Below are 16,799 nucleotides of genomic sequence, written 5' to 3' on the forward strand. Positions count from 1 at the left end.
CAGGCCCATGGAGAACAGCAGCAGCCTAGTCATGGGAGGGGTTTTAATCAGATGCAGCACTGGGACTGTGAGGTCTCCTACATAGTAAGGTGCAGAGGGACAAACACAGGCTTTTCATGTGGTATGTATATACAGATGGGTCAGGTCCCATCTTTGCAGGGGATGGCGCTGGCGTCGCCAGCCGCCATGGCGATGGTGAGAAGGGGACACGCGCGCACGAGCGGCGCGCGCGTCCCCTTCCGACGGCGATTCGATCCGTTCCCCCGGGTCCCCGCCGGCTTGCCGGCGGTAACCCGGGGTCCCCGCCGCCTGCCCGCACCCCCCCCTAACCCCCCCCAACCCCCCCCTAACCCTGTCCGTCTCCCTGAGGCGGAGACGGACAGGGTTTCCATCGCGCTAGCGACGGAGACTGAGACGCGCGTGCGCGTGAGACGCACGCGCGTCTCAGTCTCCTCGCTGGCGAGGCTGCTGGCGGGTCGCCAGCGCGTACGTTCTGGCGACCCGCCAGCAAGGATGTATACAGTAACATACTGTATGTGTATGTGTGTGTGTATATATGTGTGTATATATATATATATATATATATATATATCCCCTGCAGTTACCCATTGACCAAGTTTATCCTGCCTTTACTCTGTGTTTTGACAGTGTAATATTCTCCCATGCAGTTTGCGGCCAGTAATGGCAAGTGCAAGGGGGCCCCCCTGTTTAAAGTACCCCAGGCCCCCCGAAGACTTAATCTGGCACTGCTGGCAAGGCATGATGGGAATTGTAGTGGTTATTGCCATTCATGCTACGTGAATATGGGCCTGATTCTGGTTCACTTGCAAAAGCGAATTCTCTTTCTAATGGACAAAACCATGTGCACTGCAGGTGGGGCAGATGTAACACGTGCAGAGAGAGTTACATGGTTTTGTCTATTGGAGAGAGAATTTGCTTTTGCAAGTGAACCAGAATCAGGCCCTATGTGTGTATGCAGTCTATGTATAGGTTTACCATCGATGGTTAATGGTGGGAAACCATTGCTGGTCATCACTAGTATAGTGACTGTCATCAATGTTTGCAGTGCTATGGTATACATTCTGTGGAAAGGATCTGGCCCTCTACTACCACTTTTACACCAAAACTGCTGGGTCGCACCTGGGTTTTTGGACCCAGATGCGACCCGGCAGTTGTTCCCTTTTACACTGGCACCCCCCGGCATTATGCCGGGTAGGGGACGCCGGTGAATTCGGGCCCTGAGCCGGGGCTCGGAGATGACATCATCTCCAAGCTCAGAGAAACCCGCCGACCATCACCCCCGCAACGACGACCGACACGATGGGGGCAAGCTCAGCACCCAGGTAAGCTGCTGGGCTGCCCCCAGGCATCCATTCACCTCTGCTGCTGTCTGCATAGTACCGCAGACAGCAGCGGAGGCTATACGCAGCCCCTGCCCAACCTCCGGACTGACCTCAGGGCGCTGCGGTCCGGAGGTTGGGGCTCCCTGATTGGAGGAAATGGGTCCCTGGGTCGGATGACCCGGGTTACCCATTTACACGGCCCCTGACTCCGGGGAAGCCCCGTGTCCGACCCTGAACATTTGCCGGATCGGACACCGGGTAACAGGACCCGGGTTATTAATTTTTTTTGCCGACTATATCATCTGAACATGCAGCCCAGTCTGATTATCTAGTTATGTGATGCAGAACCTTCAACCAGCTGTTGTTGAACTACACATACCAGCATGCCCTGCAAAAGTTTTGCTATTTGGCCATGCTAAAACTGTTGCAGGGCATGCTGGGGTGTGTAGTTCAACAACAGCTTGACTGCCAAGGTTCTCAATCACTGATCTAGTCAGTGGGACAACAGGTGACATCCCTGAACTATATAGTTAACGATATTGTTCATCTTTTGAATAGCGGAACCTTTGCTTAGCGGCACCGCCAATATGAGTAACGATATAGATGGTGCCGTATACCGTATAGTGTGTACGGGGCATTACGTGATTCCTAATGTAGTTATATCTAACCATTCCTTCTAGGTAGGTAAGGCGCCATCGCTGAGTATCGGATGCAGTAAAGACGCCTTCTCTGTATGCTTGTTTTCTTTACACCCAGCCATATTTGTACATCTGGCCAAAACAATTCACCTGCTCAATGGACACAATATAATTCGTTAACATCCATCCAGTTATTAGGCATAAGACTTGTTGCAAGAATCATGTTGTAAAATGGTATGTTGGTAATGGGGCGTGATGTAACGCCATGTAGGGGCGCGCAGTAAAAGGAACTGTGTATTTTTGACAGAGCCCCATAAACTTGGTTATGCTGTGCCATTGATATGGAGAGAAAGGGTGTGGTTCTCCCCCATCGGTGGCAAACACATTCAACGTTGGCCATAGAACATCGATGTTTGAGGTTTTATACATATGTATATGTGTGTATATATGTGTATATATATATATATATATATATGCCTGTGTGTTAGTTATGCACGTGTGTAATTAGTATTGTTATCATTCTTATTTTTCTGCAGGGTCATTACCAGTACTGTGAAGCTCTGTTTATGCTTGGGGACATAGAAAGAGCAATAGCGTCCAATGAGAAGGCGCAGGAGCTGTGCCAGGATTGCGAAGGGATTCGTGGCCTGATCATGCAACACAGCCGCTTCCAGAAGGTAGGCGACGACTCCATCTAGAGCACATTATGGGATGTGTAATGGTGCCCATACACGTTACAATTATTGTATACAATATTGTATACAATAATTGTAATGTGTATGGGCACCTTAAGCCAGACAGACATAAGGAGAGATTTACCAAAGCTTGGAGAGATGTAATGCGCCTTCTAGGTGGCCACTCTCCTTATTTTCCCGGGTGACATGCGGCGCCACTGCGCCTATGATGGAATACTCTGCAGAGTCGTCAGTAACTTCATTTCTGTTTCTCATTTCAGGCAAAAGAATATGATGAACTGACAAAAATATGCAATGATGTCCTCCTGAAGATGGCGATTTGAGCCTCCGCCTGTGCACAGCACGTTATACAGTCTTGTGTCTGTGTGTTTTTGTTAAATGTCAATAAATAATAATTTGATCCTTTTAATTTATTGCTAATGTTGTTCTTCTCGATACCTGAGACCGTAATGTAAGTATTGGAAATGATTGTAAAGACCCCCATACACTAGGGCGATATACAGATGGAGCGGGTCTTATTGTTGCTGGCGAATCGCCAGCAACACGGAGGTCCATCTGACTGAGACGCGCGTGCGCCCCCCGCGCACGCGCGTCTCAGTATCCGGGCGGCGAGGCGGACGCAATCCAGTCCGCCTCCCGCTTCAGGGAGCTGCGGGGGGCTGCGGGGACCTGTTGTAGACACCGGGCTACCGCCGGCAGCACCGTCGGAAGGGGACGTGCGCGCGCGTCCCCTTCCGGCATACAAATGGTGCGGGGCAGGGGATGGCGGCTGGCGTCGCCGTCCCCTGGATAGATAAGTCCCGCTCCATCTGTACATGCAATTTGGGCAGTTTACATGCGATTTCAGTGAAAAATCGCATGTACAGTGCCCAGATTGCATGTACATGACAAGAGGTGCGATGCAATGTACGTTCCCGTGCGCATTGCATCACACCTCCTTGGTCGCACCTTCCACCAGTGAAATCTGTCCCCGGGTCATCAGGAGCGCAAACCCTTGCCTGCGAAACATCACAGCAGGGATCGCCTCTTCCTCCTCCTCCCTCGTCTCATCCGGCGGCAGCAGCAGCTGGGAGGACACCTCCTCTCCTCCCTCCCTGCTCCCTCTCCCTCCTCCTACCCAGCGGCACAGCAGCCTCGGACAGGAGAAAATCCAAGGCTTCCGCTTCTGGTCTGACCAGTCAGGGTGATCCTGCTTTGGCTACTGGTAGCTCGCGGTAGCGATCCGGGTGGCTCGACCACTGCAGTCGCCCGCACGTCCCTTCCTCCATTGCCTGTCGCCACTTCCCTTCTGAGGGGAGGAGAGCGAATTGCGCATCTCTCCATCCCCTCACTGTGTATCACTGTGATGGGGCCGTCAGCCAATCAGGAGCCAGCCCGCAAGCTTTGATTGGCTGCAGGCCCAGTCACAGGGAAGTGAGGGGAAGGAGCGATGCGCAATGTGCTGTGCTCTCCTGCTCTCAGAAGGGAAGCAGCGGTGGAGGTAGAGACAGACCGACAACCAGGCCAGCCAGCCAGCAGGGGGACACCGGACTCTCCTCCCCCTGGCAGCAGCAACAATGGTGAGTTGTGCTGCTGCTGGCACAGTCGGGGCATACCTATTTCTGGCACAGTTGGGGCATATCTGGCACCATGGGAGCATATGTGTATCTGGCACTATTGGGGGTATGTGTGTATCTGGCACTGCACTATTGGGGGCATATGTGCATTACACCCCTATTGTGTTTATGGCATAACTGCGGGTATTGGGGGCATTGTGTTACTGGCACGGCTGGTGTCATGTGTATATGTGGCACAGCGTCTATTCAGAGATGCTGGGGGCATGGCCTGCAGCTCTCAGTGAACTGACCATACCCCCATAGCGGTAAAAATGAGGGATGTGGCTTAGCAGGAGTACCATGATAGTAGGTCATAGCCCCTAATTTCAGGGATTGCGAGGATGTCCCTTCTCCTCTGCCTCCAGTGTTGGGAGGAATGTATGCGGCCTATTGAACATTGCAGTGTGTGGCATATTGTGTACGGGGCATTGCGGTATGTGGCATAATGTGTCAGGGGCATTACAGTGTGTGCCATAATGTGTAAAGGGCATATTTTTTTTTTTTTTAGTAGCTTTTTGTCTAGAGTAACTCACGCTCCAAAAACAGTTGGAGACCACTGCCTTAGGCGAATTCACAGGTAGCGCCCCTTGTAATGGTGCACGTGTATATGCGCTTAGGGACTTGCCAGTCCTACTGCCCATGTGCATGTAATGAAGGTTATACAATTGCCATGTAGGATCTAATGCTTGTGGCGTGTGAAGAAGACAACTTTGGCCGCCCAGCTGGTGCTGTAGGCAGGGCCGGCCCACCCATTACATAGATACACAACTGCGTAGAACGCCACCACTGCCTTCCCCATTTGTCAGGCATTTGCTGAGATTTTATTACCAGTGGGTGCCCTGCTCCTTCACAGTGCTTGAATTGCCTGTGTACCTGCAGCCAGTGCTAGGGGAGCTACTTGTCACACCGCAGGGAGCAGAACAGCTCTAGAGACCCAGCTCCCATCGTCCCATCTGGCCAGGTCAGTATGTGCATTGTAGCGTTACTGCACGCACGCTTGCCCTGTGCCAGTTCATTACCGCGCACACCTTACACACCCGCAACACACACATCTCTTGCACCTTGCACACCTATGAGGTATAGGAGGAAGAGGATGGGCTCCACGAGCAATAGTACCTCCGACCCCGCACCACTGCACTCGCCATGGTAACAAGACACAACCACGTATCCGCTGACAGCTGGAGAAAGGCTACCAGGCTCAGGCCTGACTGGATGACAGAGTAGGTCCCCATCCAGGTGCAGGGCTGTGTATGCAGATGGAATAAGGTATTATGTAGGAGGACATGGTGACTAGGAGATGTGTGTGGCAGGAGGGGTGGTATAGAGGGGTATTGGGGAGACATGGGCAGTAAGACATGGGGATAAGGGGTTAGGTGTATGGTGATGGGGGGGGGGCTTCAGGATGAGAATCCTGGGGGGGGGGGGGGGGGGGTGTTAGAGGTGATGGAGATTTCAGCTCCAGGGTGAACCCAACGCCCCTCCTCCTGGAGAAGCGGCTCAGTATCAGAGGACATAGGTGGTGGACCCCAGCCCAGAGAAGTCCAAACTCTGGCCATAGGCCTCACTGACTCCCCACTCAGTGCTCCCTGGCTCTCCCTCCAGATGTGGCTTTAACCAGGGCCCGACCCGCTGACCAAACACTGAAACACAGTAAATACTCAAACATATGGGCAGATTTATCAGGGTGATATATTTGTTATCACCCGTTAGAAATGTTAAACGGTCCTCAAGCCAATCAGGTCCTATCATGTGTTTGAACAAAAATATGCCAGTTAGGAGCTGATTGGCTGGATTGCCATTTAACATTCATAACAAGTGATAACAAGAATATCAGGTACTTATGTAGTATCTGGGCTGCCGATTTTTTGATTGTATGCCTTAAGTTAAGGCATACAATCAGATGCGATGCGATGCGATATCGCATCGCATCGCATCCGATATCGGATGCGATATCGGATGCGATGACCCGATTTTTCCATAGGAATCAATGTTAAAATGATTCCTATGGAAAAATGGGTCCTTTTCATACCCCTACTATCCAAGTGGGCATGGAGTTGGATATAAACCTGTGGCGAGCGTAGCGAGCCACCGAGCCCGAAGCGTGGCGAGCGAAGCGAGCCCCGCGAGGGGACGGTATTCGTCCCCTCGCGGGGCTCGCTTCGCTCGCCACGCTTCGGGCTCGGTGGCTCGCTACGCTCGCCACAGGTTTATATCCAACTCCATGCCCACTTGGATAGTAGGGGTATGAAAAGGACCCATTTTTCCCATTGAATTCCATGTTAAAATGGACTCAGTCCATTTTAACATTGATTCCTATGGAAAAATCGGGTCATCGCATCGCATCGCATCGCATCGAATCGCATGGTCGCATGCGATGCGATGCGATCTCCCGATCCGACCCGATTTAGAAATCGGCAGCCCAGATACTACATAAGTACCGAATATCACTTATTGTTAAATCTGCCGCCATACACTGTAACATGACAGTTAGTAGCTGATTGGCTGATACTCTATCCATACCATCCCAATTTTCGGGGACAGTCCCATTTTTTCGGGTCCGGTATTGCCATGCAGTGGAGGGAAGGAGGGGGGAGTTGGAAGCCCCCCCCCCCCCCCCCCCCGCACAGCTTCTATGCACGAAGGCATGGGGACAGGGCGCATGACCAGCAGCTCACGCAGCGCTGGCCATGTTCCCAACAGCACAGCATTGCCATAAGGCTACCTTCCCATCTAATTTTAATAAGCTTTCTCTGTAACTTGCCCATGTACGGCCCAATATTTAAGGTAATCTGTGGCAGTCACTGTACAGCATTTCCCAGGGTGCAGTTCAAAAAATAAAAGGAAGACAAGAAGGGCCAAAAAAGTAGTAACATAAGTATCTTTCATTATAAAGGACATTTTTTTGTTATCATTTTTTTTTTATATAAAAATGATCGGCAAAAAAAAAAGTTTTATAAAAAAAAACCAAAATAAAAATCAGAACAGAAATAAAGGCCTTAAACACGCATCGCTAACGCACTTAAAAAAATATCCTTCGCATTTTTCTAAGTAATTTACATTAGAACATATGTACAATAATGAATTTTACATAAACATAAAAAATAACGAGGTTCTGTACAAGGGTTTGTTACGGTTACATATATTCAGGAAATCCGGGGTCGCCTGAAGACACATGATCACTCTATAGAACATGAAATGAATAGGTTGGCAGCTCTCGTCACTGGAGGTGGGGGGTCACGGTAATACACTTATTCCGGGGTAGTCCTGCAAACAGCCACGTGTACTATTGGATCTCTATCGGTGTAGGATTCTTCGGGCTCTACAAGTGGAAAGGGTCTTTTTCTGTCCACCTTTGAACAATGCTTTAGCTCCTTGTCTTCTAGAAAGAGTAGGCAATTATAATGTAACTATGTGGCTTAAATACCACATCAATGGCCGCACCCGAGTGTCACTCACAGGGACTAAACTCGCACTGGAGTCCAACTCCGGTACACCCAGAGTGCCAAATTTGGGGTTCAGGAGGCACAAGGCTCCACCCCTTATATGCAAGTCTATGCCCCATTTTACCGATGCACACCAGGTGCGATCACTGTTAGTAACACCCCTGACTACATGGAACACTACGCTCCAAATAGCAAAGGAGGACACCAGGGTTTGTAATGGGTGTGGATTATGTCGTCAACAGTAATTATGTGGTCAGTGTCTAGGTTAGTCCAGAAAGGTCGATGTGCACATGATAAACATAGCAAAAAGGTCAACCTAGGCGACATAAAAAAAAAAGTTGACAGTTTTTCATATCGATGTCAATTTGTACATTTGAGAATATGGACCAATAATAATTTCGCCGATCTTTACGATTCCCAAATGTAGTCCATGTATGAAAAACTGAAGCCGGTGATTAACGCATGTCACCCAATAGCAGACGCCATTTTTAATTTCTATTAATAGACTTTTTTTCCCCCCGTAATTGCCCATGATCATATCCTGCATTATAAAAGGGGTAGAATGGGTCTTTATAGCAATTTCTGATAATAAAGCCACTGATTCATTAAACACAATGGTATCTTACAATTTAATTTATATGTATTGGTTCTAAACGTATGCACACTTTGAGGTGGGGACCGATCGTTTCCACTGGCAGATGGAGAAAGAGGCTGGGAGCCGGCAGGAGATTTCAATACTTCTATTATTTATTCGAATAGGATGGCCACTGAGCTCTCTCAGCCAATCAGTGCCAGCCTTATTCATTTGAATGTGAGTTTTGAAATCTCCTGCCCAACACTGGCCTCTCCCTCTCCATCTGCCAATGGGGGGGGTGGGGCGGAGATGGAGATGCCGGAACATGTCCACGCCGGAACATGTCCACATCATTCAGCATGCCTTCACATGAAATGCTGTGGCCATGGCCCTGCAGGACGGGTCATTCATATTTCCACCTGCTGAATCGATCATGAGGCTTGATGAACGACACGCGGGCACCCGCATTGAATCGTCATCAAGCGCTCACACACAGTAAGATTTTAAACGATTTGTCGTTCCGATCGGTTGGAAACACCCATATCGTCCCATCTTCAATAGAACTTCCGTCTTAGTAAATATGCCCCTTAGATTCCAATAGTACGAGAAAAGATTTATCTAAACATTTGGAAAATATTAACGTTCTTATCCGAGCAAATGAAACGGCCATATACAAATTATCCTCTAAACATGCCGCAGTTTCATATTATAAAGGAGATTAACTTCAATACACATTGGAGGATCCGGAGGGAGTGATCAAGGCGATTGCCCAAGCCATCCCTTAACACTTTTCTCCCGCCCACTGACGCTGGCCGCTATACAGTTGCGCAGGGGCCCATCAGGCAGGAAGAGACTGAAAGACCAGCTTCAGTCTCTGCATTTTCCCTGTCAGAGAGCAGCGGTAGTGGGCACAGGAGAAATGTTACTTGGCGCGGAAGGGGGCACGACTCGTCCCCCCCTGGATTCTATCCTGCGAACACAGTAGTCTATTGACACTTTTGCGCACTAAACCAATATTCAGCCTTGTGACATCACTGCGGCACTATGATCCAGCAGATTGGTAGTTTAGTAAATACCTACTTGCACTGTGTGTATGTGGTCAATCTATTTTTTTCTGAACAGTGCCAAACATATTTATGAACATCGCCATAGAGTGTAAGGCGCCCAACTACGTCTACTATGCCCTTTTGAGTCACATAATACAAGGCGGAAACCAAAATTCCATAAATACATTTAAAGAAAGGGCAATAGAACCCCCCCCCCCCCCCCCGCTTCCAATAGAACTTTTCTGTCAAACTTTTAAAACACTGATTCCGTTTCTTCATTTTGCAGTTTAAACATGAAAAAAATACAGCAGGTTCAGTTTGAAGTTCTGTATAAAAAATGGGAGGAGTCAGAAGTATGCATAAATATTCTTTGAAAAAATAGATGCTTATTTCACTTATAAATTTATCATGGAGACGCCTGCTGCAGGGACCAGAAAAGACGGAGGTTTGAAGTTTTCCCAGCAGTCAGACCAGCGTTATGTTTATGTTAGAAGTTTAAATAAAGTTTTTTTTCCAACAGAGTTTGTAGACAGGAAACAATACAACGTTGGGTTATTCCTTCCCATTGGCTTGTTTCTCCGCCTGCTCTAGCACTTGTGCTAAAATCTCATCAATCACATCGACGTCATGATCAATCTGCTGCAAATCGAGATCCGGCATCAGCATGGTGAGTAGCTGGGCTATGTTTATCCGTAGGAGGCGCAGCTGTGAGCTGTAAGAGCAGAGGTGTAAAGAGGAAATATTTAATACAGATAACCCATACTTTACTGTATTTACAGTAGCGTGGTATATATAGGTTTTGTGTCAGAATAGAGTGTTACTGACTTTTATTTTTATTATTGTAGCTGTGCAGCTGCCAAACTGTCCTCCCTTAACCCCGCAGATGATCCCCCTTACAGCAATATGGCCCAATTAAGAGAACATGTTCTGTCTCGTTGAATGCTTACATGTTACATCACTTGATTAAGCAGCACTTTAATGCAGACCCTCCAACATGACCCCTCACACCCAATACAAAAGGATCTGCTCCTAGACTTCACGCTTAATGTATGAGCGTTATTTATGGATGTTAAAAAACAAACAAGCTTCGAAACCAAAATGATTAATGCAAACGTTCAAGCAGTAAGCCAGATAAATAGACAGAAAGACCAAAGGACTGACATAGGTTATCAGGCAGGTCGAAGACCAGACAGAGACCGGCAAGCAGGCAGGACAACGAACCAGCAGACAGGCCGAAAACCCAACAGAGACCAGCAGGCAGGCCAAAGACCCGACAGAGACTGGCATGCAGGCAGGCCCAAGAACTGATAGAGACCAGCATGTAGGCCAAAGAACCAACAGAGACCAGCAGACAGACAGACCAAAGAAACAACAGAGAATGGCAAGCAGGCAGACCAAAGATCTGAAATAGACAGGCAAGGAAGACCAAAGAACCAAAAGAGATCGACAGGCAGACCAAATAACCAAAAGAGACCGGCAGGCAGACCGAAGAACCAACAGAGGCTGGCAGGCAGATCAAAGAAACGTCAGAGACCGCCTGGCAGACAGGCCGAAGAGATGACAGACAGACCCCCGAAAAAAATACAGAAAAAAAAAACAAAAAAAGACCTAACGGCAGAAAGAAAGAACAGACCATAATGCAAAGCTTGGAACTGTGGGGTTTATTGAAGGGAAATTTAGTACGTATTTCACTACTCACCTTTCATCTGCAGATGTACTTGTGGAGGCACCGTTCTCCTTTGTGGCTTCTTTTAACTTTTCTATTTCGTTCTTAAGTTGGTTCATTTGAGAGTCTATCTGCATTTTATCTGTTTTCAGTTGTTCAATCTATCATTCACACATTAAAAGCAAGTCTAAATTAATAACTTATTTACAACACGTTACTTTAATAGATAATAAAAAAAAACAATTATTGTTTTGCATAAAACAAAAAGATACAATATTCAACAAAAGCAGGAAAGGTAGGACGGAGTGCTTTGTATCAATTAGGCCCAGCTTTACTAAGGTGCAATTAAAAAAGTAACCAGGTCTCCCTCTGCTCACTATATCCTGACAGGAAGTATCGGAAAATTACAGATCTCTAGCTCTAAAGCAAATAGGCTGCAAGTAAAAACAAGCAGATGATAGACTGGTTAATCTATAGCAAAGGAAAAACAAAAAAACAAAATTCTGACTGAGCCTGATGGTCTGTGAGGACGAAAGCATTGAAAAGGAAAAAAGCATTCATGTGCCACAGTTCACTCTGTGACCCTCAGACCAACACTAATTTTGATACAAGGGAGCTCCATTGGAAATATAGGTATTAGCCGACACAGACAGCCAATAACATGCTGTGGTCTACAAAGAGGAAACCTTCATCTACTGGAATCATGGATCGGTACAAAAACTCATTAATGCATTTTAGGTGATGTCAAAGACATATAATTCTAGTCATTGTCCTTCAATATCATATTATATCAGATCATGCAGCAACCAACTTATCTAGCTTGACTAGCTAACTATAATCAAGCACAGATGTTCTGAAATGGCAAATCACGTGTTGCATAATGTTCATTCTTTCCAGAATATATGCACATGGCTCAAAACTAATCATCATTTCGATCAGTTCTTGCCAGACAGGATATGCATAAGAAAATACTTTTGTTTATATTTGCAAGAGAGAACTGTCCAAATAGGGACAAGAGGTATATACAAAGTGATGTGTCAGGGTTAATAGTAATAGGAGTAGAAGTGGGAGTGTCTATAGAAATTATCATCATAACATATAACTGATAGTAACAGCCACACCCAGTGCTTTTCTTCTTGATGGGCTTGATAAATTGATGATTGCTCTGTGAGGATGTAGTCCCATTGAATGATGTTGAAACGTATTAAATTAATAAAAAATAATGATTAAGAATTGGAGTCTAGTTTAACTTCTTGCATCAGTACCACAGCATGGAAACAGCAGGGTTTTCAACAGTGGGGGCTCGTCCGGGAAACTTCCCCAGACAGCCACGTAAAAAGTTGAGGGAGCTTACAGAACTACTATAACTTGAAGTTTGAGAACCACATTTGGTCCCTCTGCTTCAAACTCTCAGACAAATGATCTGGGATTTACTGTTTTAGGAAGCCACAAAATTCCTACAAGACGAGTAAACATCTTCGGACATTGCTGGGTTTTCTAGTAAATATATTATGGATATAAAGGCCTGCAGGAAAGACTTTCGATAACAATCCATCCTATCTGGGGGACACTGCAGACTGCGGGCGTAGAGGGAGGCTGGTGTTTCATAGTAGCATGCATTTTGGCTTCTGAGGAAATTGGGTAAGCTCACTCTTATGCAATGCTGCAATATCTAAAGCGGCACCTTAAATAAAAAACGCAGCAATCCAGTAGGTATATGCCCATTGGTTTACCCAGAAACTCAGCCTCATCACAAATATACATGCCAACATCACCGGGCATTAATCTAGGCTTCTAATCTGCTCAAGCTAAGCTGCCAAAACCACTAATGCAAAACCTTGACAGGTAAATAGAAATAGGTGTAGTTCTGATGAGCTACGGGGGGAAATTTATGAAGATGTGTATTCTACTTCACATGTGTTGTTGCTATGGGCAACCAATCAGAATATACTTCTTATTTATTTAGCACCCTCTAGAAGATAGTAGGCAGGATCTGATTTTGGTTACCCGTAGCAACATCCCATGTGAAGTAGAATACACTTCTTAGTACATTTTCCCCACAGAATCTTAAATATACTTTGACCATCCAGATTTGTGTAGATGTTACTTACCACCAATAACTGATGGTTATGCAATCCTCTCATTGAAATTACTTGCGGCCACCAGCAGGCTACAACATTCACACCCGCAACCACACGTGTCCTTGCCCATGTATTTAAATGCACACTGTAAATGTAGAATATTAAAAACGTTATACCTCGGTTTTATACTGATCCTTTTCATTTGTACATGCATCCAGTTGCCGGAACACCCCATCAAGTTGTAATGCCATTTCGTCCACCTCATTTGCATCGTCGTTCTTTTCCTCCACCAGTGGGGCATCACGGTGCTCGCATTTCAGTTCCTGCAATGTGCTGCACTGTGTTTTCAGCCTATGGATCTCTTTTAGGGCCTGCTCGTACTTTGACATTAACTGCTTGGTGGAATTTTCATGTAAGTCCGTTTGGGCAAGATCAGTCTGGGTCCACTGGTCTAAGGGCTCTTTCTTGACCTGCTGGCTTAACGTTTTGGACAACTGATCTTCTAAACGTTTCACTTTAGTGCGCAGTTCCTCACAATACTTTTTGTAATATTCTCTTTCATGGTCAGCGGCAGATGTGTGACCATGCTGGTTCTTTGCCTGGTGTGTGGTGGTTCCATTGCATTGTGAGGAGGAGGCCACCTCATTTGGCGCCTGCAGGTTATCGTGAAAGTCACCATAGTTACTGGAATCTTCTTCCTTTTTAACAGTTATTAATGGCATTGTTGTCTGGGTGGCGGTTGTGACCATCCCTCCCGCACCCTGCACCTCAGGAGGATCACTATGCAAACTCTCCATAGGGGCAGAGCCGGGGCTAGGTTTTGTGTCCTCCGGCTTGGGTTTGGGTGTGCTGACATCTTCAATGATGATCACATCTCCATCGTCTCCATCATCTACTTCATCATCTTCATCGCCGTCTGGAAGCTCAATAGTCTCCGTTACAGGGACTGGAGACTTTTTAGCAGGGACTGGAGATGAATCCAGTGGAAGAAGACGTTTTCGCCTGAAAATAATAATTAGAGACAATTTAATTGTATGCCAGAGAAGTGAAATCTTAGATTATGGAGGATACTTTAAGGGCTTTTAACTCAGTCTTGTGGGGCTTTAACACGTTAACTGCTCACCAGTGTGATGCCTTAAGGCAGCCTTGGGCAAACGATGGCCTTCCAGCTGTTGTGAAACTACAAGTCCCATCATGCCTTGCCACAGTTTTGCTAAAAGGGAATGCTTAACTATGGCAAGGCATGCTGGGATGTGTAGTTCAACAACAGTTGAAGGGCAATATTTCAGACATGCCGACCTCAAGGCGATTGGCTTGTGCTGGCCTGGGGGTCCTGATGCCTGGACTTGAACCTCAGTGTTAGGGACCCACCAGATGAGGTCACATGGCAAAATGTGCATGCATCTTCAACCTAAATTCCTGAAAGGGACCGTATTGGCCTTCGCATTTGTCCAAGTTAAGTATTTAAGAATTAATATATAGTGGTGTCCTTGTTTATGTGATGGTGCCAAAAAGTCTGATGCGAGAGATCGCTAATAAGTACATTAAGATAGTTCTCTTTCTTTTAAACAGAATCCCTTTGGTATCCTACAGATTGCCATCAGTGTCTATATAGACAGTAACAGAAGATAGACGCAAGAGTGATCTCCGAGTCTGTATGTGAAGTGCTACAATGTAGCAGTCTCAGCTATTTTCCAATACAAGTCCTGTTCTGTATACAAACTCTGTAACACACAGTATACAAGTGCCATGTATGATATTACTCTGCACATATCTTCTGGTGTGTCCAAGCACTGCGAAAAGACGTCCACTAGCAGTTGCCCGGGACATGGCAGACTCACCTCAGACTGCAAAGCGGATTGAGGCTAGAGGTATTGGGACCAGTGGCAGCTCTGGGAAAGGGGGGGGGGTTGCATCATAGATCAATCAGATGAACCACACCAGCTGCCATTGTAAACTGACTATCTGGCAACTGGTGCGGCTCTTAATATTAACTGGGTGAAGTGTCACAGGCAGATTTTTAGGAAAAGAGTAGAGAATGAAGATAGTGAATAACCAACATTAGACCTATTATGGGAAAGATTAGCATAGGGTACTAGGTTGGCGGTGCTCCCAAAAGTTCAGCGAAATAACTGAATTAGAATTAGTGTCTACAGAAAGACGCAGGAAGAACAAAACGGGTTATTGGGGCACACTTTAAATAGTAAGTTGGTGAAAAGATAGTGAACAAATGAGTGAAGTAAAATCTAACCTTTATTTATTAACACTTAAAATACATACATGCACATGTCAGTTTTGATGGTGCGGCTCCCCTATTTGAACTTTGGACCGTGCTGCAGCCCCACACTCTGGAGCCGCCACTAATGAAGACGCAACTGTAGGTCAATTAAACACGTTTCGCAGGTCCATGTAATATTTAGATGTCCTAGTGTGTGGTGTTGTGAGACAATGCCGAGTAACATTTAAGAAAACAGTGTAGCAAGATTTTGGAGTGAAAATCATGCAAAGATTAATTTAATGTCATAATTAATTGCATCGTGTATGTTTTTGTCCAGCAACAAGGTGGATTTAACCCCCCCCCCCCCCCCCAAAAAAAAATCACATATTGCTCTTTAGAAATAAAGCACCTTTACTGGCAGTTGATCATTGATGTCCGTACATATTTAAATTATAAAACAAACTATGTGAATAAATAGTTCAGTAACTAGATGCAGGTATGTACACAGGAGGTATGCCCACCCTGAAGAAGTCACCTGTGTAACAAAACGCGTTTCACCGCCAGAGTGTTTAGTGAAGAAGAGGACCTTATACACTGTGAAGCGGCTCAGTCAGGGATAGATTTTATATGTCTGATATAGCAGCAGGCCAGAATTCATATTTTACCTGTGTGGGTTGGTCTCAGGCTGGGCCTCAGGCTCCGCAGTGATCTCAGGCTTTATGGCAGTAGCTTGCGTTGAGGGGAGTGGTTTATAATGTGTCTGAACATGATTCAGAGCCGCTTGCATTTCTTTACTTGGCGGTGTAAACAGAATTGTGCCTTTATTTAGGAACTAGAACATAAGAATAGCAGTGTTATAGTAGAAGTTCTCAAAATGTTTTTTGACTTTTTGCAATACAGAATACCATAAAATAAACAATCCTTTCCTGATTTTAATTTGGTGATCATGATTGTGTGCATTATGAGACCTAACATGCACAGCGCATGCCACCATCTCTCCCTATGCGCGTCGTGCATATTAACATGATTTGGAACAGCACAGGAAATGTAAGTATTAGCAGTGAGCTAGAGAGGGGGAGGGGGAAGAGAGGGGTGGGGGGAAGAGGGGAGCAAGAGAGGGGAAAGGTGGGGAGCAAGAGAGAGGGGGGCGGGACCAAGAGAGGGGGGTGGGCACCAAGAGAGAGAGAGAGAGGGATGGGGAGCAAGAGAGAGGGGAAAGAGGGGAGCAAGCGAGAGAGGGGGTGTGGGGAGCAAGAGAAGGGGGCGAGGATCAATAGGGCAGGCGGGAAGCAAGAGAGAGGGGGCGCAAGAGAGAGCGAGGGGGCGGGGAGCAAGATAGAGAGGGGGAGGGGAACAAGAGAAAGAGGGGGCAGGGAGCAAGGGAAAGAGGGGGCAGGGAGCAAGGGAAAGAGGCGGGGAGCAAGGGAAAGAGGAGGCGGGGAGCAAGAAGGGGTGAGAAAGAGAAAGGGGGCGGGGAGCAAGAGAGAGAGGGGGCGGGGA

At 46.7% G+C, this 16,799-nt stretch overlaps 2 protein-coding genes across 2 annotated transcripts in view; one reads left to right on the top strand and one right to left on the bottom strand.

Annotated features, from left to right (window-relative positions):
* LOC146058692 (E3 ubiquitin-protein ligase TTC3-like) overlaps positions 1 to 3,085 on the top strand; it is a 74,004-nt gene extending 70,919 nt beyond the window's left edge. Inside the window, exons 12-13 of the mRNA XM_083170952.1 lie at positions 2,518 to 2,658; positions 2,937 to 3,085. Coding sequence (XP_083027078.1) covers positions 2,518 to 2,658; positions 2,937 to 2,999 — 204 coding nt within the window. The 3' untranslated portion in view covers positions 3,000 to 3,085. The remainder of the gene's footprint in view (positions 1 to 2,517; positions 2,659 to 2,936) is intronic.
* A 5,147-nt stretch (positions 3,086 to 8,232) lies between these two features.
* The window catches only part of MORC3 (MORC family CW-type zinc finger 3), a 50,175-nt gene continuing 41,608 nt past the window's right edge, over positions 8,233 to 16,799 (bottom strand). The window contains exons 14-17 of the mRNA XM_083171738.1: positions 15,965 to 16,131; positions 13,258 to 14,083; positions 11,034 to 11,161; positions 8,233 to 10,046 (exon numbers count right to left, since the gene is read on the bottom strand). Of these exons, the coding sequence (XP_083027864.1) occupies positions 9,887 to 10,046; positions 11,034 to 11,161; positions 13,258 to 14,083; positions 15,965 to 16,131 (1,281 nt within the window). The 3' untranslated portion in view covers positions 8,233 to 9,886. The remainder of the gene's footprint in view (positions 10,047 to 11,033; positions 11,162 to 13,257; positions 14,084 to 15,964; positions 16,132 to 16,799) is intronic.

Source organism: Crinia signifera, chromosome 2 (genome assembly GCF_055691185.1).
Source record: "Crinia signifera chromosome 2, ASM5569118v1, whole genome shotgun sequence".
NCBI classification, from domain to species: domain Eukaryota; kingdom Metazoa; phylum Chordata; class Amphibia; order Anura; family Myobatrachidae; genus Crinia; species Crinia signifera.